Below are 26290 nucleotides of genomic sequence, written 5' to 3'. Positions count from 1 at the left end.
AAATATTTTAATAATATTTTTTCAGTTTAAAAAGAAATGTAATTTAAAAAATAAAATCAATGTAATTCTATACCTAACATTAGTAACTTAAAAAAAAATATATTTTTATGACTGTTGACCGGACATAATACAATTAATTCAAAAGCCTTTTACAGTGCCTTGTACATTTTTACTTTCAAGGGTGAGTCTCTCTTCCCTACCGACCCTCCACCTCCTTACTGCGTCTTTTAGTGTTACGGGAGTCCTCCAGGTCAGTGGGGTAACGAAAATTGACGGACCCACTACAACGTACATGGAGGGGCCCCCCTCCGTATTTAATCCTAAGCTCTCAGGACAAACTTCTATGCTGAGGGGGCCCCTTACAGCTCAGAGAACCCCCTCCCCTCAGGGGCTGTGGGGACCTGTGTTACGCTCCTTCTCCAGGTGAATCATCCTCAGCGGCATCATCATACGGGTACGCACACAAGTTCCCTCTGTAACTATTCCATACACTCCAGATCTGTTCCCACTTCTTGGGGCATGCCCTGCTTTTATACACAGTTTTTTTCTGACACCATGCATCAGTCGAGGTCTCTCTCCCACTCTCGCCAGTTTGGTGTTTCTGGCACCCCCCTGTGTCGAGCGATATTCCGCTTTGTGATGATGAGTCCCAGTGTTACCCAGATCCTCCTCTTCTCACTTAGGTCTGTGGGTTTTCATACATAGAGGAGGCACCAGCTCGGATCTGGTGTCATTTCTATTCCTGTGACCTCAGACATTTTCCGGACTATAGTGCCCCTTTATTGTTGTATATCAGGGCAGACCCATTGTGTACGATAGTATATTCCCTTCTTGCACATCCCCTCCTACAGGTCGAATCGTCCTCTCTGCCCAGGTTGACCAGTCGGCTGCGTGAATCGTATATCCTATGGAGTATTTTTAATTGTAATATTCTAAATTTGCTCGATATTGCCACTTCTCTCAGGGATGACATATCATCTTGCCAATCTTTATCTTCGAGTTCTCCTATATCTTCCTGCCACCTAGGTCTAAGTTTGATGAGGGAGTCCGGGGAATTCTTTACTCATTTCTGATATATTAGGGATATGGCTGTATGTGACAGATCGTACTCGCACTGAAGCATTTTGAACGATTTCCCTCGCCCAAAGATCTCCCACATGAGATATACCTATTGAGTCCCATTTGTAAAATCCTGGATGCTTGCCCATGGCCCCTTAGCTTCTGAGTCCCATAGTGGTGTGTGCTGTGTATTCCTATTTGCCTATCCCAAGTGCCTAAGAACTGCATGCCAGATTTGGACCGTATTTTGGGTTGGAACCGTCAGGGATAAGTGACGGGTGATGTATTGAGTGCTTTTGCATATCCTCTCTTTCCTAGAATATATCTATTCATAGGATATGCTGGCTTCTCTAGTGGCTGACAAATACATTGATTTATTGCCACAAACTGCGAAGCCCAGGAGTATCTCCGTATGTCGGGCAGTGCGATTCCCCCATCATTCCATCCACAATCTAATTTTTGGTGTGCGATTCTCACTGGTTTTTCCTCCCACAATTACTGCCTTTGCTCATTTTCTATTATCTAGAAGTATTTGGAGAGCACCATGTATGGGGTGTCTTGTAGGATATAAAGGAATCACTGGAGAGCCATCATTTTGAAGAGGGCCTCTCTTCCCAACAGGGAGAGAGGTAACGTCCTCCAGTGATGCAGGTCTCCCTGCAAGCGCAAGATTTCGGTCATAGAAAAGTTTTGGGTCTGTTGTTATATACACCCCCAAATAGCGGAATCCTTCTGCCACCACGTCTACCCAACAGTCCCTGGGTAGTGTGGAGGGCAGTCTACACAGTACATAAATGGCAGATCTGGACCAATTTATATTGTAACCCAAATATTTTCAACAATTTGTGAATATTTTCAACAGCCCGTGAAGCAAATTTTTGGGAGATGCTAAGTATAACAGGATATCATCGGCATACATGGATATTCCGTCTTCCCATTCGTCAGTCCAGCGCAACCCTCTAATCAATGGATCTCACCGCTAGGAGAACAGAATAAAGGAGTCTAATCCACCACACAAAGTTGGGGCTGAACCCCAGTTTTTCAAACACTGCAAACATATATGGCCAATCCACGGTGTCAAAGGCCATACGGGCATCCAGTGACATCACTACTGCATCCTCTCTTAATGTATTTTCCTGACCCAGCACCCTGTTGAGTCTGCAGATGTTAAGTGCTGTATTCCTTCCTGGCTTAAAGCCTGATTGGTCAAGGTGGACCAATTTCGGAATGACTTGGATCAGGCGATCGGCCACCAATTTGGCGAGAATTTTACCTCAGCAATAATCATTGAGATGGGGCGGTAGGACACACAACTATCTTTTGGGCTTTCCCCCCTTGTGAATCACTTATATGTTATGTTATGTTATGTTAGTAGTATTTCTGTAGCGCACAGATGCCCCAGCCAAGGGGCGTCCCGGCGCTTCTGGAAAGGTACCCAGACACAACACAACAGAATAATGGAGGAAACACGCAGATAAAGATCCTAAGAGGAGTGGGGGAACAGATGCGTTTTGATGGCTCTCCTGAATTTCAACAGCTCATCAATTTCGCGAATGTGGGAAGGTAGAGAATTCCACAACTTCGCAGCCAAGACTCGGAAGGAACGTCCTCCCGCTCTACACAGTCTGAATCGTGGGACCACAGCCAAGTTTTGGCCCAAAGATCTCAAAGGGCGCGAAGGAACATAAGGCTTCAGAAGATTGTCAAGAATCGGGGGGGAGGCCATCCTGAGGATCTTGAATGACAGACACAGGGTCTTAAAATAGATCCTCTGTGTCGCCGGTAGCCAGTGTAGCGAACGGATGGTACTCTTAGCAGAACAGAACCTCGGAAGCCCTACCAGGGCTCTAGCTGCAGCATTCTGGATACGTTGCATCCGCGCGATTTCAGCCTGGTTGGCCCCCAGCAATAGTGAGCTGGCATAATCAAGCCGTGATAGTATAGATGCTTGAATAACTAGCTGCCTAGTTGAGGCATCGAAGAACCTCAAGATAGGCCGCAGCCCTCGTAGGATACCAAAACAGGTGGCCGCTACTTTTTTCGTATGGCCACAAAAACTGAGGGCAGGGTCAAGCCAAACCCCCAAGTTCTTTACCTCTGTCACTGGAGTAGGGGTTGCACCCAGCTCAGGGGGCCACCACTCATCACCCCAGAGATCCGCTCGCTTACCCACTATCATGACCTCCGTTTTTTTGGCATTAAGCTGGAGACAGTTGGTATTCATCCAGCTGGCCACTGCCAAGAGTCCTTCCCAAAATCTGGGGGCATCATGGTCTGAGTCACCACTCAAAGTGACCGCCAGCTGTGTGTCGTCAGCGTAGGAGGCCATAGTCAGACCCCAATGTTTGACAACAGCAGCCAGCGGCCTCACATAAAGATTGAATAATGTGGGGCTCAATGACGAACCCTGAGGCACACCCAGATCTAGGGGATAGAGTTTGGACTCAAACGGAGGAGTGGCAACCTTGAAGGTCCGATCAGATAGGGAGCGGAACCACTCGAGTGCAGTGCCCTCAACACCTGCCTCTCGTAGACGTTGAAGTAAAATTCTGTGCGAAACCGTATCAAACGCGGCACTGAGGTCAAGAAGTATCAGTGCCGCAGTCTGATCGGAGTCGAGCACAGAACGAAGATGTTCCGTCATAGAGAGCAGGGCAATTTCCGTGCTGTGGCCCGCACAGAACCCATTCTGGGAAGAATCCAGAATACATTCCTTCGCAAGATGTTCAGTCAGCACCTCATTCACATGGGCTTCCGCGATTTTCGCGGCCCAGGGGAGAAGAGAGATAGGGCGATAGCTCTCAAGTTTGAGGGGGTCTAGGGTAGCCTTTTTGAGTATGGGTGTCACAACGGCCTGTTTCCACTTTAACGGGACAGTGCCCGAAGTGAGGGAGAGATTAATGAGATGGCATACAGGAGGGAGGCAAACAGCAGCAGATTCTCTGAACTGGACAGGCTTCAATGGATCCTCTGGTGAGCCTGATTTAATTTTAGAGGCCAGTTTGTAAAATGCCTCCATCGGCAAACTAGGTAGTGAGGATAGAACCTCACCTATAGTAAGTGTGGGACTGGAAGGCTCATCTCCCTGATTAATGGTGGGAAAGGCGCAATAAATAGCTTGAACCTTTTCCCTGAAAAAAGCAGCCAGATTTTCGCAGTGGTCCACAGAGCAGACTTCTGCTACAGTGGCTCTTTTGGCCATCAAGTCCTTAAGGACTTTAAAAATCAATTTAGACGGATTGGGACTATTTCTAAATTCCTGGACATAGTGGGCTGCACGAGCTCTGCATACCGCTCTATGATATAATTTAATTTTAGAGAGATAGGCAGTTTTTTTTCCAGCCTCGTAAGATTTCCGCCATTCCCTTTCTGCCTGTTTACAAGCTTTTTTTAACAGAACCAGGGAACTGTCGTACCATGGGCTGGGTTCTCTAGAACGGCATTTAGTCCAGGCAGCAGGGATCAGAGCATCTAAAGCACGGGAAACCCAATCACAGAAAGCGTCATACCCAGCTTCAACACTAAGGTGAGAGCCCAATGGGTTGACCTCCAGGAGATGATGAAAATCCTCCAGTTTGAGTTTCTTCCAGTGACGTTTCATCACTACTCTATCTTGGGGCTTAAACGGATGCTCTTTAATCACAAGAGAGATTTTCACCAGAAAATGGTCAGTCCAAGCTACAGAACTGGGCCTGGTTACCTTGGCCCCAGGTAAGTTAGTAAAGAAAGGATCAAGAATATGGCCCCACAAATGAGTGGGAAAGGTAACCAGTTGATTGAGCTGAAGGGCCTCCAAATCAGCCAAGGTACTGCTGATAGTGGACATATGGGTGCAGTCAAAATGAAGATTAAGGTCTCCAAGAATGCAAAAGTTAGCACAGCCCAATGCCAGGGAGCTGACACATTCAGGGAGAGCCTTTCGGAAAGCAGTGTCACAGCCAGGAGGGCGATAGATTAGGAGACCAGACAGAGTGAACTGATGGCTAATAGAAATTCTAAAAAAAGCGCTTTCACACCCCACTAGGTCCACTACCCTCCATTCACATGGATAACAGGATTTTACTACTACAGCAATGCCACCGCCCCTAGATAACCGATTATGTGTGAAGATGGAATAATCAGAGGGGAGTGCAAGATTGATGGCGGCCACATCGGCATCTTGGAGCCATGTTTCCGTCATAAAAAATACATCTGGTAGTTCCTCACTAATAAGATCATTAAGTTCTGCATAATGCTTCGGAAGGGATCTAATATTCAGGTTCCATACCGTAATGTCTCGAGGAACCAGAGGCCTACTAGCGGGGGGCTTAGCCGGGGAAAGCTCTGTAAAGGCACGCATCAGGGCGGGGGCAGTAAGGGACCATGTCCCGCAGGTACAGGTATGCGGGCCACAGAGGGGACTAACCGGCTCATGGTGGCAGCGAAGAATAGAATTGCTAATGCCGAGCAGGTCGGCCCGAGAATAAACATACCTTGGCAGCATTTACAGATGGAACCCTCAAACAGAGTGCTGCCACGCCTGACGCCGCCTTAGCGCGGACGGGCACGACTCTGGCACGACTCTGGCACGACTCTGGCACGACTCTGGCATGACTCAGGCGCAGCGAAGGCACGCCCGCTGCGCGGAACCGCTGCGCGTTCGAGAACTGGCTAAAGTAGGGCTACCACGTGTAGGCAGCACCACTAGACCGCACCAGATGGCGCGCAAAAGCGTCACCACCCCTCCCAAGATGGCAGGCGATTTACAGCTATTACCAAGCCCCCAGAACCGGACCCGCTAAACCAGCGGTGGAACACCAATTATATGCAGGTAAGAGGGAGAGTGCCCAACGTTAAAAACAGGGAATAAGCAAATAAAATAACGGAAATACAAAACAGGTATTAAAATGCGGAATGCGCCAGCAACACAGCGCTATCATGCGCGAGTCCGTAATACAATAAAAGGAAGTGTACCTTGTCCAGGCAGAGCCAGAAAACGAACCGCCTTAAGTAGGGCTACCACGTGTAGGCAGCACCACTAGACCGCACCAGATGGCGCGCAAAAGCGTCACCACCCCTCCCAAGATGGCGGCCGATTTACAACTATTACCAAGCCCCCAGAACCGGATCCGCTAAACCAGCGGTGGAACACCAATTATATGCAGGTAAGAGGGAGAGTGCCCAACGTTATGGAGGCGAGACGTTGATCTTCGGGCAATATGCCTTTTTCCCTACTTTCCAAGTACATGTTTTTCAGGTGGGGGCTAATGTAGATGGTGTAAGTTTATATAATTCAATCGGAAGGCCATTGGGTCTTGCTGCCTTCCCTGATGGAATATTTCAGATCGCTTGCACTATCTCTTCTTCTGTTATTTATCCCTTTGTTAGGGTTCGGTCCTCGACGCTGAGAGCAGGGAGGGTAATATCTGCGAGTAGCTCCCTCGCTTCCTTCTTCTGTCGGTACCTCGGAGGGCGAGTATACCTCACTGTAATATGCCGTGAATGCGTCCGCAATTTTTTAAGAGTCTCTCTCCTCCAGAAGTCACTGAGGTAACTAGCCTACTTGCCTGCTCGTGCCGGTCTAGCCAGGCGAGCAATTTCCCAGTTTTGTCTCCCAAATCTTATGCCGAGTTGCCATATAATGGGTCCTAGCTGCATCTGTGGCCAGATCGCGGTATTCTTTTCGTTTGATCTGTAGAATATGCACTGTCTCCTCTCCATTACTACCAGTTAGGGCTCTCTCGCACTGCAGTATCTCGCTCTCTAATTCTTCCATTACTATTTTTTTCTCTTTTCTGTGTCCCACTATCAAGAAGATGGCCTGTTCTCTTATTACCGGCTTATATGCTCTACAGAGTGTTTTATGCAGATTGGACCAACCCCATATTTTCTTTGAAATAGTTCTTCATCTCCTGGAGTAATCTTTTTTTTATCTTGGGGATTTTGAGCAACCAGGAGTCAATCTTCGTCCTCACACCCTACTGGGGTCCCCCCCCCCTGAATAGACCGCCCAGAGTGACAAATGATCCGATATTCCCCTTGCCAAGTAACTTGTATACCTAAACCTCCCCACCAAGTCCACCAATGTGATTATGTAGTATATTCTGGAGAGACTAATGTGTGCTCCTGAATGGAACATATATTGTTGCAGTGTGGGATTGTGAGTTCGCAACACGTCTACAAGACCTATAGCATTCAGGAAATCCAGTAGTCTCAAAGTAGCTTGTTGAGTGGCATGCAACGGATATCTATCTAATTGGGCTGAGGGCACTGTAAAGTCTCCCCCAATCAACAGTTCCCCCACCGGCATTTCCAACAGTCGGTCTTCGATATCTTGTAAGGCTTGAGTGTGCAGTGTTGGGGGGACATATATCAACACTAAATTTATAGGCCTACCTCTCCATGACCCGGATATGGCCACACATCTCCCTGAGGCATCCACCCATGTTTGTACGACTGACAGTGGGAAGGTCTTCCTTTGCAGCATCCCCATCCCTGTGGAACCTGTAGTGAATCCCGCACGCACTATCAATTTGTAACCCCAGCTGTCTAGGGCTTTACGGGAGTTTCCGATCAGGTGTGTTTCTTGGAGGAGGACCATGTTGGGTAAGTGGCGCTTGATATATTTGAGCACCAATCCTCTCTTAACTCTATCCCCCAGACCATTTACATTCCATGAGATGAGTCGCATTCCCGAGTCCATACTTATTTATATAGCTTCTATTATAGACTTTAACCTGCCTCCTCCATATTTTCCTCAAACATGATTGTGTCCCCCTCCGGAGATGTGGTGAGTCACCCCTGCCGCTTTTCACTATATCTGGATTAACTAGTCCAACACACTGCAATTTTCCTGTCAAAAGTGTGAGATTTCCTGTCAATGAATCTAGTATCCCTCAATGTTCCATGCCCTCCCTACCTTTGATAATAACACACATGAACAATAAACTACGAATATCCTCCTCCCTGCACTTCGATCTTGGAACTGCCCAAGTCCCCTGCCATAGGTGGGTAGGGAGGGTGTTCCAGGTCTTGGCCACGAGGAAGGAGAAGGATCTGCCGCCGGGGGTAGTTCGTTGGATGCGTGGGACCGTGGCGAGGGCGAGGCTGTCAGAGCGGAGCTGGCGGGTGGAGGTGTAGAAGCTGAGTAGGCTGGTCCGGTGTTGTGGAGGGCTTTGTGTGCGTGGGTGAGTAACTGGAAGGTGATCCTTTTTTCAAAGGGGAGCCAGTGTAGGTCTCTCAGGTGGGGGGTGATGTGACTGTGGCAAGGGACATTGAGGATCAGTCGGGCGGAGTCATTTTGAATGTGTTGCAGTCGTCGTAGGTGCTTGGCCAGGATGCCTGCTTAGAGTGCGTTGCTTTAGTCTAGTCTGCTGCTGACGAGGGCCTGGGTCACTGTTCTTCTTGTTTCAGTGGGGATCCACTTGTAGGTCCTGCGAAACATGCGGAGGGTGTTGTAGCAGGAGGAGGAGACGGCGTTGACCTGCTTCGACATGGAGAGGGAGGTGTCGAGGATGAATCCCAGGTTGCGTGCGTGGTCAATGGGTGTTGGTGCTGTTCCCAAGGTGGTCGGCCACCAGGAGTCGTCCCAGGCTGAGGGGGTGGTTCTGAGGATGAGGACCTCCATCTTGTCCGAGTTCAGCTTCAGTCAGCTGTTCCTCATCCATTCGGCGACGGCCTTTATTCCCTCGTGGAGGTTGGTTTTGGTGATGTGCGGGTCTTTTGGTGAGGGAGATGATCAGCTGGGTGTCGTCGGCGTAGGAGATGATGTTGAGGTCATGCTGGCGGGCGACGTGTGCCAGGGGGCCATGTAGATGTTGAACAGCGTCAGGCTGAGGGATGATCCCTGGAGTACGCCGCCACCTCCCCACCTTTCTCTCTATTTCGTACTATGCCAGTGGGTCTCTTTGAGACAGGCAGTCTCTCTCGGATCTGGGCACGGCTTAAGTTTCCTTGATTCGGTGGATTCCTGGTTACTTTAGTTATTTACTCTGAGCACGATCGGCCCACATGTTCCTGTGGGTCTGCACTCCCTCGGTGTCAGTGGGCCCCTCGCTGATCCCGATATTATGGGTAGGATTCCGCTTGCTCCACTTCTTAGAAGCCCAACTCTTCTGTGGCCGTTTATTACTTTAGTTTGGTCCTATTAATTGTGTAGCCTGCTACCAGGTTGCAGCTGGCTGTGACTGTCCTTCTGCAAGGGTTTCTTTTGCGTCCCTTCTATGTCCCCATTGCTCGGGTACAACCATTTCTGGTCTTTCATTCAGGGTGGATCCGAGTATTCTTTCCTTAAGTCCCTTGAGACGACTGATACCTTCACCGCCCTGGGCGCTGCGGCATTTTTGGGTGTGGGCCAGTTCTCACTTTTCAGCATTCGTGAGCCCCAGAGCTTGGGCCTTTTCAGCTATTCTTTTTCTGCCGGCTTCCCGTGGCTCCCTGCGCATCTTTAGTAATAGTGAATAAACGTTCTTATTTTTGGGCCCACTCAGCTTTATGTTCTTTCGAGCTTGAATCACTGTCCCTGTCTCCACATGGAGAGAAGGGTTTGGAGGGAGCCCTCGCACTGCAATTGGCGAGTTGCTCTCCTTCTTCTCTCGCTGTTATTTCTCCTTTCCCCACCCCTCCTCGTTTAAATCTCCCTGTCGCCGCACCCAGCCGGTGCCCTGGTTCTAGAGGGTGAGGCAATACTTGCTGCTTGACTTTCCGTTGCGGTCTCCTATTTCGTCAGCCACCGTCCGCTCCGCCTGTTCCCCTGGCTTTCTTTGTCGTTCCAGTGTTCTTCTTGCTTTGCTCACCCGCTGCAGCTGTAGTCGTCCAAGGCCGATCTCTGCCCCTCCTACTGCCCGGTAGCTGACGTTCCGTCGTCACTCTTCACGCTTTCCCCCGGCTACTCCGGTCCCGGAGGCCGGCGCACAGGATCGGAGATGACTATCTTTCCGTGCACAGGATTTACGTCTGCTTTGTCAGGCGCTGATTCCGCGGACTCTGGTTCCTCCTGTTTGGAGCAGTTTGTCAGATTTTATGGGGGTTTTGGTGAATTTTCCTTTGGAGTCGCGCTAGTCTCTGGCCATCTTCTTTGACGCCCCCATGTAGTAACTTTTAATACATAAACTTGATTTAGCCTTTCCCTTTACTTTACCAAAGGGAGATCTCTGCCTTGATTGCTGAGGTCTCCACCAAGTCTGAGGAACGTCAAGTACGGTTGTTAAATCATTACTACTAGTAAATTTACAGCTATATGCAGCATTTTTATTGACTCCAGCCCCTGTTTCATGGGGTGGCGACATGGAAGTCTACATTTGATTAATTTATCACATTAGTAAATTGCAAATAGCCGAAAGTAGTAAAGCTACTCAAAATTGTAAGGGTTCACTTACACATGTATGTTTACTCTCCCGTAAGTTTACCTTTGTGTAAAGCCCCTTTATTTGGGTTACAATTAATCTAATCCCACAAAATTGTTATTTTTAGTGTGTGATGTGGTCCTTTATCAGTTTCAGGGGATCTGACAAGTCTATGTTCTATTTGCCAGACTACCAGTTCTGTCAATTCTAATCATAACTGAGGGAGCTGAAAATACTTTTTATGGTATTTTTATGGTAGTTTGCGACTACTAGATGCCCAATTATGAGTGGTGAGGTTGTCCTGAATCGATTTCTTTCTGCACAAAGAAGTACAGAAGTATTTCATCTATGATTTTCTCTTTCATTTAGACAAGATAACAGCATCTTAGCTCCTATTGAAAAGGCAATTGCCACAGGCAGCAGCCTTGTGCTGCATAACTACAGCAATGAATGGGACCATTTGTTGAAGCCTCTCATTGACCACTGCAGCGCCTTGATCGAGCATACCGTCCAACAAGGTAAGTTCCAATGCTAAATGGTATTTCAATATTCAGTGTTCACATAGTTGACTTTTCTGTTTAAACCTATATCCTCCTCTGCTGAATGGCAATATAAAACGTTGCACATAGTGAACTTTAGTGAACATGAACAAATCAGTGAAGTAAGCAAGATCTCAAACTGATAAATCCATTTCGAGCAAACTGAAAAGTCCTCTGCACATTCGAAAATGTTCAAAAATTGGTGCAGTGAATATGTAAATTGGGAGAAGATTCTGGTGTCCTATACAAAAGATATTTTGCGCCTCCAACATTTCATGATCTGCCCTCGGGCTGTACTACTTGGAGTCTCTGTGAGGTTTTCCCTCATTAGATTAGAAAGCACAAACTTGGATGTGCCTGTTTATGGCACTTCTCTATTGAGATTTGCATGAAACCAATCCAGGCCAGTTGTATGAAGATCTACGGTGCTGCAGAGCACCACTTTTTTAATTGAAAACAAAAGCTATGATGTGGCTACAATGGCATTTCACCCGCATGCCCTTTGAGTACTACCAGTCGACTGTACCCATACTAAAGACAGGGAGGAGGTAAACAAGCTCCTTAGAGCAGAGGAAGTGGGCAGAGCTCTAGAGAGCCCTAATATCCCAAATCAGACTGAACACCTACCCTGGCTTTATATATCCTGCGTGCTTAACATCATTGTAGTATAAGCCCTGTTGGTGTTGACGCCCGTTTATTTTATCCTATTGTTGTATGGTGCTACAGAAGGATTTGTAGCTGGTTTTTGCAGCTTCTATGTTTTCTGCATTGCTTGTGTGCAATATTAATTGCACTAGGTTGCCAACTGATGTCCTCTATCTAAATCAAAGACTCCACATCCCCGATAGCACATGTAGCCATTGTGAGCTGTTGTACATCTTTTATTTCTTGATTAGTGGCATCAAACAGAAACAAACCTGACATATTCAACTTGATGAAAAAGGTGTTTTTAAGCTAGTGCTTCTAAATACTCCCTCCAAGATAGGGTATAGTTAGGCTTTCCTGTTTTCAGTTTCTATTTTTGGTAAATTCTGGTGGGGTTTTTTCAGTGTTATCCAGTGATTTCAATACCTTAAAAAAACAGTTGTTAGCAGTGGCTACACATTTTCGCGCCATTAAAAACAACTGAAACAGTGTTTTTAATGAAACTTTTTGCTATTATTGCTTGCTTTCTGCACTGATATTGCATGGTATATAGACAGTGTACTTACAGCGTATATGAGATACAAATGCATTTTTACAAATCCAACTTATCATAGTACACCATACAATACTTCTACAGTGAGTCTTTGGTCATGCACCCTCGCTCTTTCCTTCCCATGTAAACTTTTATCTTTGAAAAGGCCCTCTCAACATTGGCACTTGAGACAGGCAACACCAAAATAGCCGGTACACAATTTGCTTTCTCTAGCCACTGGCATAGCTTTCCATGCCGATACTGGTGCACCTGAAGATTGTGATTCTCTGCGACAGGTTCTGCAACATATGTATTAAACTGTGTGCATATGCCCTCTGAGTTATTGAACCTATCAAAAATGAGGCAGCACATTTGAAACTCCGGAGAAAATTTCCCTTTATGGAAGGGATCTATAACTTGTGCAGAGTACCCCAGTGAGGCTTCATTGACTTCAAATGCCGTGGTTGGTGAAGGGCTATTTCTCGTACATTGTAAAATAAAGTTCTTGAATTGCTCCTCAACATTTCTTTGCTTACCAAGTGGCAGGCACTCTAACATGGAACATGCTGCAGTGCCAAAGTCACTAAAAGTGTCACCCAACTTACTCTCAAGGAGATGTTTCACATCTACACAAATTATGCTGAACACTTGGCAGACAAGGGTGTTTTCAGACCTTAGTTTTTGTTATTATGTCCATAACTGCAGTCAAGCTTTCCTGTAAAAATCTAAGAATACCCGATTCGGGTCAAGTTCGCGCTATGTAAAAAAAATAATAAATAAAAAATATTTGAACAAAGATCCTCTCATTTCTTGTCGTTTGCATCATCACTCAGCAAAGGTTCTGTAAACAGTTGCCACATGGATAATATAGCATTCACGGCTTCTAGGACTGAGAACCACTGGCTAAGTGACACAGTTGGGATGACTCTTTCTTTGATGCCACACAAAGCAAAAAATTAGAAATATTTGTGTTTTAGTTCCCCAGCATAACAAAACAGGGCACCAGAATGGACTAAAAAGTCAATATTCATTAACTCTGAAGATTGTAAAGATACTTTCAGATTGCCATCTAACAAGTGGCAAGGATCTCTTACAGGGAAGCACTTCAGCTCAGGAATTGATATTGACAGGTCATCACACAACTTTTTCATATATACGTAGCTGAATCACTGCAAATACAAGCAATATCACTCCAATCTTTGTTGAACTTGGTAAGAACTTTTTGCATCAGCATTCCAAGTGATTCTGTATTCCATGGTTTCCAAAAGTCTAGTGTCATGTTTTCACCAGTGTCCCAGATGCTCTGTGACTGCACTCTTTTCACATATACCTGTTACTATACCTTGCATTGAATATTTAAAGCTGGGCTGTTTGGCAATTCTCCCACTATCAATACTGACTCACTAGAAAAGGGGGCTGATGTATCAAGGGTTTTTATCTATTCTCGGTGGGTAAATGTGATGGTACACAATGGGGAATATTCTTATGAAACCTAAATTGTTCCTATCAGTGAAAGACTCAAACATAGCCAACAAATCAAATATGATTTAGATATTTCCTGATTCTCTACAGTTTATAAAATAAATAAACAACACCTAAAACATGCTTCTAACCCCTGTATCTTTAGACCAAAGACCACAAAACTGGAAAAAAGATTAAGAAACAATATTTTAGTGACAACCCTGGACAACAAAACTCAAGCAGAGTAATGTTAGCCCAGCCTTTTTTACTGCTGCATTATATAACAAAGTTACACTGTATTGGCCCATTCAGGAAGAAATAAAAACAACTCTTTCACTCTCCTTTTCCTTTCTTTGAATGGCATTTAGTTTTGGTAATGCAGGTTTTTTTCAGTGTTTATATGTTTACACTGGTGAGGGCTATTTCCCTCCCGGTGGTGTTTTATTGGTTATTATAGGTTTAAACCTAGAACCGGACAGCCTAGGTATAGTTTAGTTTCATATAAGATAGAATTTGTAAACACAATCTCTGGAACACGCAAAAAAAAAAATTTAAATGGAGGTGAAAGCAGAATTGAATGCATGATTCCTGTTTAATTACTGTTGAAGACTAATTTCCTGTCATCTGCTAAGGACAGCAAACAAGATACAGTGCATCACTGGCTCAATGATATGAAGCTTGACTGCTTCCACTTAATGCCAAATTACTTGGATTCACCCTGGATCCCAATCTCACACTCAAAAGAACATATTGCCAAAAAAGCCAAAAAGGTCCTGGTACCAGCTCTCTCTTCTAAAGAAAGTCACACTGTTTCGTCCAGAAAGCGACTTCGGGACTGCTGTTCAACCCCTTGTACTCTCACATCTTGATTGTGTTAATGCAATACTCTGTGACCTTCCACACTCCATACTGGCACCTCTTAGAAGCGTCTTGCATGCCGAAGCATGTCTCATTCAGAGCCTGAAGAAATGTGATCATATCAACTCCTCTTGTTGGAACTCAAATAGCTAACCTTGCTGGTATCATCTTCAAAACCAGCTGCAATATTTACAAAGCCATCACGACCGGAACCCCTAATTATCATACAGACAAGCTCATCTACTCTGATGGTTCTTAGCATACGCGTAGCCAAGACACATCAGACTACCGACTGAGAAGTGAAACAAAGGGTATATTAGGGTGTGAGTAGGTGAATCAGAGATTATGGGGATGTCATTTGAGATGTCATCAGTGATGTCGTGAGTGATGTCCCTGACCATGTCATGAGTGATGTAATATGTAACGTCATCAGCAGTGCATTGCGAGGGCGTAAATTATGTTTAGCTCAGCTAACTATAACGGCTGAAATTCTCTGATTTTATATGAGCAAAATGTCAGCCTAGGCTATAACGTCTCTGTAATCTTTGTTTTGTTCCATAAATTTCTAAGGTTTTAAAAAAATGCTAATTCCTATCTATAACGTCCCTGAAACCTGTGGTTTTTTCAGTGAATATAAATATATATGCAGTGACCAAGGCGGTTGTACCCCCGAAACGCGCTTGACCTTACAAATGGAATAAATAGCTACCCGTGCCACGAATAATCACGGTGTCGGTGCCTGCTTTCATGAATGCTGTCATGATGGGGAAATATATACATATGTATATATATATGAACAGAACCTCCAGCGAAGCAAGAAGGAAGAGGCCACATGGGGTCACAGGAGAAAGCCTTTAATTGGAAAGCGGAGTAAGCATAATGCATTTCGACATACTTGTCTTCCTCAGATGCCACCGCCACACTGAAGCAGCCCCACGCCTCTGCTTTAAATAAGTCTGCAGTCCTCCCATGATTGGAAGGTCACGCCTCCCCTGCCATGTGATAGTTCACCTGCTGCAGATCGGGAAATCCTACAGCTCCCAGAATGCAATGTCCCTGGGTAGATAGAACAAGGGAGGGTTTTAAAGAAATGATGTCCTTGTGGCAATGATGTGCTGCAGATCAGGGCGCACTGTCTTCGGTGCAAATTATTTCCTCAGGCCTCCTCGAGTCCCCACAGACGTTCTAACCTCCATGGCACAGCTCAGCCGGGTCATGGGCTGAATTCAATGAAACAAGCCTCCTCGTGAAGTCACGAGCTGCCTGCTGGCAGTGTCCCTTGCTTGAACAGTACACAGAGAGGTGGGCTGGAGCAATCCGATACCTCAGAAGAAAATCCAACTGCTTGCGCAGACACCAGTGATAGTTCCAGCCAGCTTAGCAGAACGGGGCCCCTTGAACGTGTCTCTGGCTGACACGAAAACATGAACAGAACCTCCAGCGAAGCAAGAAGGAAGAGGCCACATGGGGTCACAGGAGAAAGCCTTTAATTGGAAAGCGGAGTAAGCATAATGCATTTCGACATACTTGTCTTCCTCAGATGCCACCGCCACACTGAAGCAGCCCCACGCCTCTGCTTTAAATAAGTCTGCAGTCCTCTCATGATTGGAAGGTCACGCCTCCCCTGCCATGTGATAGTTCACCTGCTGCAGATCGGGAAATCCTACAGCTCCCAGAATGCAATGTCCCTGGGTAGATAGAACATTAACAAAATTAAATGGAGGTGAAAGCAGAATTGAATGCATGATTCCTGTTTAATTACTGTTGAAGACTAATTTCCTGTCATCTGCTAAGGACAGCAAACAAGATACAGTGCATCACTGGCTCAATGATATGAAGCTTGACTGCTTCCACTTAATGCCAAATTACTTGGATTCACCCTGGATCCCAATCTCACACTCAAAAGAACATATTGCCAAAAAAGCCAAAAAGGTCCTGGTACCAGCTCTCTCTTCTAAAGAAAGTCACACTGTTTCGTCCAGAAAGCGACTTCGGGACTGCTGTTCAACCCCTTGTACTCTCACATCTTGATTGTGTTAATGCAATACTCTGTGACCTTCCACACTCCATACTGGCACCTCTTAGAAGCGTCTTGCATGCCGAAGCATGTCTCATTCAGAGCCTGAAGAAATGTGATCATATCAACTCCTCTTGTTGGAACTCAAATAGCTAACCTTGCTGGTATCATCTTCAAAACCAGCTGCAATATTTACAAAGCCATCACGACCGGAACCCCTAATTATCATACAGACAAGCTCATCTACTCTGATGGTTCTTAGCATACGCGTAGCCAAGACACATCAGACTACCGACTGAGAAGTGAAACAAAGGGTATATTAGGGTGTGAGTAGGTGAATCAGAGATTATGGGGATGTCATTTGAGATGTCATCAGTGATGTCGTGAGTGATGTCCCTGACCATGTCATGAGTGATGTAATATGTAACGTCATCAGCAGTGCATTGCGAGGGCGTAAATTATGTTTAGCTCAGCTAACTATAACGGCTGAAATTCTCTGATTTTATATGAGCAAAATGTCAGCCTAGGCTATAACGTCTCTGTAATCTTTGTTTTGTTCCATAAATTTCTAAGGTTTTAAAAAAATGCTAATTCCTATCTATAACGTCCCTGAAACCTGTGGTTTTTTCAGTGAATATAAATATATTTGCAGTGACCAAGGCGGTTGTACCCCCGAAACGCGCTTGACCTTGCAAATGGAATAAATAGCTACCCGTGCCACGAATATTCACGGTGTCGGTGCCTGCTTTCATGAATGCTGTCATGATGGGGAAATATATACATATATATATATATATATATATATATATATCTATATATATATATAGATATATATATAGATATATATATATATATATATACATATATATATATATATATATATATATGCGAAAAATTATCTTCTTATGGTAAAGGAGACGCAGGGACACGAAGGGACTTTTCTGGAGCCGTTTATTTAACACTTGGCATGACGATTTTCGGCGAAGCCTTTATCAAATGCCACGGGTGCTGTCGATTCCCTGGTTTCTCTTCCGTTAGTTTTCAGCTTTCATTTCAGTTAGTTTCCTGCTCCTAAAGTAGGGTGGATCACACCTGTGCCGAATTTATTACGAGCCCATTCAGTTCCTTAGTCGGGTTCAGACTGCAATCCCCAGCATACTTTACATTCTTAGTCACACTGAATGTCCCGGTCAGCCTGGTAATTAATTACTTGAAGTAAGTGGCTGACTGAATTGGGCTCAGGCTGAGAATCATAGCGCTGTGCAGGGCAATAAACAGCTCCTGTGCCCTCGCTCCCAACCACACAGTCTCTTCGAGTGCAGGCTCCGAGATGCCGGTTAAAGTAACTGCATCCATCCATCAATTATGGACTGCCATTCGACAGCAAAGCCTCTGCTACGTCGAGAAGCGTGGCGGTTCCGGGTAAGTACCAATGAACCCGTGAACCATTCTGGAAGGGTCCCCACTGCGTGTCATTGGCAACATGCCAATATGCGAAAAATTATCTTCTTATGGTAAAGGAGACGCAGGGACACGGAGGGACTTTTCTGGAGCGGTTTATTTAACACTTGGCATGACGCGTTTCGGCGAAGCCTTAATCAAATGCCACGGGAGCTGTTGATTCCCTGGTTTCTCTTCCGTTCGTTTTCAGTTTTCATTTCAGTTAGTTTCCTGCTCCTAAAGTAGGGTGGATCACACCTGTGCCAAATTTATTACGAGTCCATTCAGTTCCTTAGTCGGGTTCAGACTGCAATCCCCAGCATGCAGTTCGTTCTTAGTCACACTGAATGTCCCAGTCAGCCTGGTAATTAATTACTTGAAGTAAGTGGCTGACTGAATAGGGCTCAGGCTGAGAATCATAGCGCTGTGCAGGGCAACAAACAGCTCCTGTGCCCTCGCTCCCAACCACACAGTCTCTTCGGGTGCAGGCTCCGAGATGCCGGTTAAAGTAACTGCATCCATCCATCAATTATGGACTGCCATTCGACAGCAAAGCCTCTGCTACGCCGAGAAGCGTGGCGGTACCGGGTAAGTACCAATGAACCCGTGAACCATTCTGGAAGGATCCCCACTGCGTGTCATTGGCAACACGCCAATATGCGAAAAATTATCTTCTTATGGTAAAGGAGACGCACGGACACGGAGGGACTTTTCTGGAGCCGTTTATTTAACACTTGGCATGACGCGTTTCGGCGAAGCCTTTATCAAATGCCACGGGTGCTGTCGATTTCCTAGTTTCTCTTCCGTTAGTTTTCAGCTTTTATGTCAGTTAGTTTCCTGCTCCTAAAGTAGGGTGGATCACACCTGTGCCGAATTTACTACGAGTTCATTCAGTTCCTTAGTCGGGTTCAGACTGCAAACCCCAGCATGCAGTTCGTTCACACTGAATGTCCCGGTCAGCCTAGTAATTATATATATATATATATATTCACTCACTCAAACAGCCACACACCCAGTTGCTCACACATAAACCATCCAGACACCCAGTACAGTCACTCACACAGCCACGTACTCACCCACACAGCCACTGACACACCCACTCACCCACCAACATAGTCCCACTCACTCACCCACACAGCTACTCACATACCTACTTATACACCCATACAACCACTCATATACCCACTCACACACCCATACAAACACTGACACAACCACTCGCACACCTACAGATCTAGTCAAAAATTCACTCCCTCGCCCATACAGTCACTCATGCATGCACTCTCACACCTATACAGCCACTCACACACTGATACAGTCACACACCCACTCAGATCACACATGCTAGAGATGGTATCACTCATTAGTAGTACATCTAGTATATTAATCTAACATTTATAGTAAGTTATTATATAGGTTTAGCACACATAAACTATTAAAAACACACTCACTTGATGATGTCATTTGAGATGTCATCAGTAATGTCACTGACCATGTCAGCCGGATATTCCTCCGCTCCACTACCACTGTCTTCTTCTCAATACCAGGTCATTGAGTTGTCACTCCCATAACATTTGGAATCTCTTGAGGGAATCGAATACATCCTGTTTATTCCTCACTGAGACCTGGTTGGGGGAAGGCTCTGCCCCGGATTTGGCTAATGCCTTACCTCCTAATTACAACATCTTTAGGAGGGACAGAGTGACTGGTAGAGGAGGAGGTGTGGCATTGATCGTGGACAATCGCTTTCTCTGCACGACCTTTCCTGTAAATAATATTCAGGGCTGTGAGTCCCTAGGTTTTACCCTTCATCTCTCTCTCCCTCACAAGCCTGTACTGGGATTCTTCTCTACAGAACGCCGGGACCTCTTGGGTCTTTTTTCGATGCCCTTCAAGCGGCACTCTCTGTGCCGTGCCTTAGATTAGAGCAGTGTATTCTACTAGGTGATCTTAATCTGCATATGGACAACAATTTAGACCCTGAGGTTTTAAAACTGGTCGATATTACGGCTCCGTTAGGGCTGGTACCTTTTGTTCAGGGGCCGACTCACAACAAAGGTCACACTTTGGACCAGGTCTTTTCCACAAGACCACTAAATGTGTCTCCTCCGCAGCCTGTCCTGTGGTCCGACCACTTTTTAATTAACTTTGCGCTGCTCTCTACTGCTATATCTCGGACGAGGCCTCTAAAAGACACCATGAGGACCTCTCGGCCTTTTCACCTGATCTCTGCTGACATGTTATCTGAAGCCCTCCTTAGTTTCCCTTGCCAACTTTCTGGCAATCTGGAAGAGAATCTTACTCTCTTCCAGAATTGGTTTACGGCCAGATTGGAGGTGCTGGCTCCCGAGAAGAGGACTAAATCCACGGAGAGACGTAGTTCCGCCCCTTGGTTTACCCCGCATCTGAAGGCCTTACGTCAGGAGTGTAAGAAGGCGGAAAGGGCCTGGCGACGAGCCTATGATCCAGCCGAGAGATTGCAATATAGAGTGGCGACAAGATCATACCACAGGCAAATCTGGGTTGCGAAAAAGGCGTATTTGGAGCGCAGGATAGACGAGGCCGACAACGCTAGTAGAGAGATTTTTAGAATCGTAAATGATTTTATTTCTCCTTCCCTAAACACTCCCTTTCACACGCACTCAGAGGCTTGGATAAATCAACTAGCCGAGTTCTTTGTTGATAAAATTAAATCCATTCAGGATTCCTTCCCTCCTACCTGCCCCTTGTTGGACATTAGCTGTCTGTCGTCCCTGCCTCCTCTGGATGGCAATGGTCCTTTTCTTTGTGAATTCCCTCTTATGTCCCTCACTACTTTTCTGACCTCCTGTCCCAACTGAAGTCTGGCTCGCCGCTGGACCCTTGTCTGGCGAAGTGTCTGGGGAGAGTGGCGTCAGTTCTTAACACCTTACTGAACCCACTTCTTAATTCCTCTTTGTCCACTGGTGTGGTCCCTCAGGCTTCGAAATGCGCTTTGATCCTACCGTTGATCAAAAAGCCAAACCTTGACCCCCTCATTCATGCAAACTACAGGCCGATCTCTCTCCTCCCGGCGCTGGCGAAAGTAACCGAGAAGCATGTACATCGGTCGATCTCCAATTTTATTGAGGAGAACGACCTTCTTCACATGTCTCAAACTGCCCTTCTCGAGGTCACCGACGCCATCAGGGAGGTTTTAGATTCTGGAGGTAAGGCCATGTTGGTCATGCTTGATTTGTCTGCGGCATTCGACACCGTGCCCCACGAAGGCCTCCTTCTTAGACTCTGGGAAATCGGCCTACGGGGGACGGTGTTGAGCTGGTTTAAATCTTTTCTGACCGGCTGCCGGCAAATGATCTGGGCGCCCCCTTATTCTGCTGATATGTCGCCGCTAGAGATTGGGGTGCCCCAGGGCTCCATTCTTAGCCCCATGCTGTTTAACATCTTTATGGCCCCTCTAGCGGTGGTTGCGGAATCCTTTGGCGCCCAGATCATATCCTATGCTGACGATACCCAGCTTCTGTTCACATGTGACAGAGGTGGGGTTTTAGACGGCATACGGATTAGGAACTGTCTTGATGCCGTTTTCGAGTGGTTCCGGTGTCATGGCCTTAAATGCAACTCCGATAAATCGGAGCTGCTTTTTTTTGGCTGTACCCCCGATCCTAGCTGGAAGGCCTGGTGGCCACAGGATATGTTTCCCCCGGACAATGCCTCTGTTAAGGCGAAAAACCTTGGAATTCTGATTGACTGTGACCTATCCTTTAGGCCCCATATCATCGGGCTTTCAGGGAAATGCTTTGGCATTCTCAGGATGCTTAGGAAATTTCTTCCTTTGCTGTCACTTCACCACAAAAAAACCATCGTGCAGGCTTTAATAGGGTCGCGTTTGGATTATGCGAACGCCCTCTATTTGGGTCTACCCAAATATCTTTTGACCCGCCTGCAAGTGGTGCAGAATTCTGCGGCTCGAGCCATCTTTCGGGCTCCCCAGACAGGACAGTGCCGCCGAGTTACTCAAAGCTTTGCATTGGCTGCCCATCTCTAAGAGAATCCTATTTAAAAGCCTAACTTTGGTTTTTAAAGCCCTTCACGGTATTGGTCCCAAGTACATTGGGAAACGCTTCTCTTTTTATCTGCCTAGCAGGGCTCTGCGATCTGCTTCCTTGGCTAAAGTGGCTGTGCCTGCCATCAAGCGTTCCAGAACTGGAGGCCGGGCTTTCCGGTATCTGGCTTCGCGGGGCTGGAATGAGCTACCTTTGTTTTTACGAAGGGCAAATAGCCTTCTCGCTTTTAGGAAGGAATTAAAAACTTGGCTTTTTTCTGCATAGGGGTTTTCTTTGGTTTTTTCTTCAGTTTGTAGTTGTTGTGTTGTCACTCTGTACCCAGTTCTCTTCGCCAAAGCGCCGGGATGCTCTTCGGAGTAGCCGCGCGCTATAGAAGAAAATAAATAACATAACATAACATGAGTGCTGTGCACTGCAGAGTTGTAAGTTATAGTAAACTCAGGTAACTATAGCTGCTGAATTTCAATGGTTTTGTACAAGTGAAATCTGAGATTAACTGTGTGTCCCTGTAAACATTTGTTTTTAAGTGAATTTCTATGGTGTTTTGATTACTAGGTGCGTTTTCAGACTGGTAGAGAAAGGGGGCGGGGCCTCCGACCAGCTCTCAGCAATCCTGCTGTGAAGGACTTACTGCTGGTAACAGGAGAGCTTTCCCTGGGGCCTGCTCATTTGCAAATGAGAGAGGGGGCTACGCAACACCCTCCCTGTGCGATATCTGCCCTGGGGACCTCATACCCCGGGGCCTGGCCATTAGTTCTGGGTGCCCACAGGGCACCCAGTTTGCCCTGTGGCTGTGATCTGTTTACCTGCTCGCTTGACAGCAGGCAGGGAAATAGACGAATTATCAACTTCCAGCAAGTGAGAGTATTTTGACAGCGCTTGCTTGCTGGAAGTGGAATGTTTGCTGTGGCTTGCCGGTGCAGTTAGAGCTCCCATCAGGCCACAGCAAACTGCTATGTCCTGGGGGTGGGCACCCTGGGACATAGCAGGAGCCGGCCTCGGTGGGTGGTGGTCCCCAGGGCCATCTACGGCTCCAGGAGGGGGCTGCGCAGCCCCCCTCCTTTCATTTAGTAGGGGCTGCCCCAGGGAGGTGGTGGTCCCCATGGCTGAGAATGGCATTTATAAGCCCCAGAAGGGTGGGGCCCATGCACCCCCTCCTTAAATTCCTCTATGTCCCCAGGACATTGCCCACCCCAGGGCCTATTAGGAAAGAAAACTTTTTTTTGCCATGGCGGGGTCTTTCTGGGTCCCTCCCCTAGAGACCTAGAGGATCAGGGTATTCCTACCCTGACTCCTTCCCTTTTCAAAAAGCACTTTTTTGTGGCAGCACTAGATCGGGTAGGTTTGCAGATCTTTAACTTCGCTATATATACAAATTTGGATTTCGGGTAATATCCCTAAAATTACACCAAATCAAAGAAGACACTCCCCTGGACCAATATCTACCTTTCTGCTAATTTTGGTGTAATTCCGTTCAGCAGTTTGGGCTGTTGCCATTGTCTAAAGTTCCTACGGGAATTACCATGGGAACATGGGAAACACACATTTTTAACCCCCCTTTTTCTCGGCCCCCGCTTGACGGATTCCCTGAAAACTTTCCATGCAGAACAAGAATCACTGCAGCACTGTTTGGGAAAATCTCATGAAAATTTGTCAACCTGTGCCAAAGATATATGCAAGTCAAAAAACGTTTCTCCTATGGAAACATTGTCCTAATTATAACTACCGACTGGTGACCGTCAGTAGGTAGGTAATACATATATATTATATATATTAGGGCAAGGGCAGTTTTAGGGTTTAGGTTGGGTAAAGGTTTTTGGATGGCAATGGCGTTTTTAGGGTTTACGGCTGGTATGGGCTTTTTGGTGGCTAGTGTATTTTTAGGGTTTAGGATGGGTATGAGTTTTGGGTGGCAAGGGTATTTTTAGGATTGAGGGTGGTGTGAGTTTTTGGGTGGCTATGGAATTTTTAGGGTTTAGGGTGGGTATGGATTTGTGGGAGGCAAGAGTATTTTTAGCGTTTAAAGTGGGTAGGGGTGTTTAGGTGGCAAGGGTATTTTTAGGGTGGGTGTGGGTTGTTGGGTGGGAAGGGTATTTTTTATGGTTTATAGTGAGTAGCGGTGTTTGGGTGGCAAGGGTATTTTTTAGGGTTTAGGGTGGGTAGGGTTTTTGGGTGGCAAGGGTATTTTTAGGGTGAGTATGGGGTTTTGGGTTGCAAGGGTATTTTTAGAGTTTATATAGAGTATGGACATTTGGGTGGCAATGGTATTTTTGGGGTTTAGGGTGGTTAAAGGTATTTGGGTGGCAAAATTATTTTTCTACTAAAATGGGTTTTCAATCTACAGGTGCCAAAACGTGTTTTACCCATGTTAATTTCCATAGGAAACTTTAGACACGGCTACAGTCCAAACTACTGAACGGAATTACACCACATTTGGCAGGAAGGAAATTGTTAAATGGTGTACATCTGTTCAGTAGTTACAGAGTTATTTAAAGGTTTTTCAGATATATAGCTGAGGATACGAAGGATCTGCAACTCCACCGAGATCTTGTGCTGATATATGATTGGCTGCCAACACTTCAAACCGGGCAGTATTGGCAGCAATTTTGTGACTTGGTTGAACTGAAACACAGGTAAAAACATTAAAAAAACAGAAAAGGGGTCAGGGTAGAAACACCTGAACCCCCTGGGCCTTTGCGGGAGGCCACACAGAGACGCCACAATGACCCCGCAGAGCCAATAAACATTAAAAATATATATATTTTCGGCGGGAGCAGCACTGGATCTGCAAAACCTGCTGAAAATGAAAACAAAATCGACCCAGGGGCATTATAAAATTAGAGGGGGGGCACACGGCGCCACTTCTGGTGCTAATTGATATATCTATCTATAGGGGTTCTACTTACCTGTAAAACAATTAAATTTTTGTGGTAAAGGCATAAGCATTGTAAAAACGTTTGTGGTAAACACATGCATGGTAAAGACACTTCCATTGTAAAGGAGGTACTGTTAAAGCATGTGTGGTTAAGGCAGATTGTGGTTCCGTCATACATCCTGGATGGGTCATCACGGGCAGGATGGGGGAGGAGCTCGGCACTGCCTCACTTACACTTGAATAGGCTGTGTCCTTCCTCCACACAAAGGGTTGCTTACCCCATGTAGTTAGCATCGAGACAGGGCCAGGAAGGCAGGGCACCTGTGCACTTCAAAGGCATGTCTCTAGAAGATTCTGCCCACTTCAAAGGCACAACTGGGTATACAAATTGCACCTCAAACTCCAACACTTCAGTACACTTCTGGACCTGTGAAATCTTCCAAGAAGAATGACTGCTGTATTATTTATATTTATAAAGCACAAAGATACTCCGAAGAGTGTCCGAGCGTGAAGGATTGCTACTTTGCTGGTCTGCTGGACTGTGTCCCTGCTGAACTACTGGCCTGCATCTCTGCTGTTTCCTTGTCTGAGAGAAGAGAACTGGACCAGCAACTTCAATCGTGATCCCAGGACACCAGAGAGACTCCAAGGGCTAGCCTGCTGGCCTCCTGATCGGAACCTCAGGGACACAAATGGCTCCCCAACATCCTGCATCAGCCCCTGTACCCAGCTGAAGTATGTTTCTGACCCCCAAATGGTGTCCCTCAGATCCTGGACCCTAGGTGTGGTCAGAGAGCTGTATTTAAGTTTTTGAGCTTTTCGCGACCTCGAAGGGGCCAGTTCACACCAAGACCTCACTGTTCACATTACTATTCTGCACAATGCTCCAACAGCATCCTCTTTGTGCTACAGCATCGATCACTACCAGGGGCGCCAATGCGTAGCTCCAGCGATGCCTGTCCGGAACAACTTAAGGATATTCGTGCTACAGTGACGACCGCCTATGACGCCTAGTCTGATCTTTGCTCTGCTCCGGCAGCCTCCCCCAACTCTGTTTTTCGTGGGGGTCGCCGTAGTAAATCAGACTTTTGGCGCTGACTCCATATTTGGCCCTTTATGCTTTTTGGCACTATTTTTACTAAAATATTTAATAATTCATTATTCCAGTTCTACTGATTGACTTTTTATCGTTTTGGTCTGTTTTATTTATTAACAAAAGCTCTATTGTTCTAATTTGGTGTGGGATCCTTTATGTGTTTTCACTTTATTAGTATTTAAAATGTTGCACAAATACTTTGCACATTACCTCGAAGTTAAGAGTGACTGCTCTGTGCCAACCTATCGGAGAGTTGAGCACAGGTTCATTTAGGAATGGCTTGTGCCTCACCCTGACAAGATTTGTGGTTGATCATTGACCAGGGCTCACACCCCAGTCAACCGACAACCCAATATCTTACAATGTGCATGTTCAAATTTCTTCCAAACGTTTTGATAT

At 46.1% G+C, this 26290-nt stretch overlaps 1 protein-coding gene across 1 annotated transcript in view; it reads left to right on the top strand.

The window, feature by feature from the left end:
- Positions 1 to 26290, top strand: part of LOC144822741 (uncharacterized) — a 2085503-nt gene that overhangs the window by 1162901 nt on the left and 896312 nt on the right. The window contains exon 77 of the mRNA XM_078680596.1: positions 10752 to 10900. Within this exon, the coding sequence (XP_078536722.1) occupies positions 10752 to 10900 (149 nt within the window). The remainder of the gene's footprint in view (positions 1 to 10751; positions 10901 to 26290) is intronic.

This window comes from Lissotriton helveticus, chromosome 3_1, assembly GCF_964261635.1.
Source record: "Lissotriton helveticus chromosome 3_1, aLisHel1.1, whole genome shotgun sequence".
NCBI classification, from domain to species: domain Eukaryota; kingdom Metazoa; phylum Chordata; class Amphibia; order Caudata; family Salamandridae; genus Lissotriton; species Lissotriton helveticus.
Note: the sequence above shows the minus strand (reverse complement) of the source record. Positions and strands in the feature narration are given on the sequence as shown.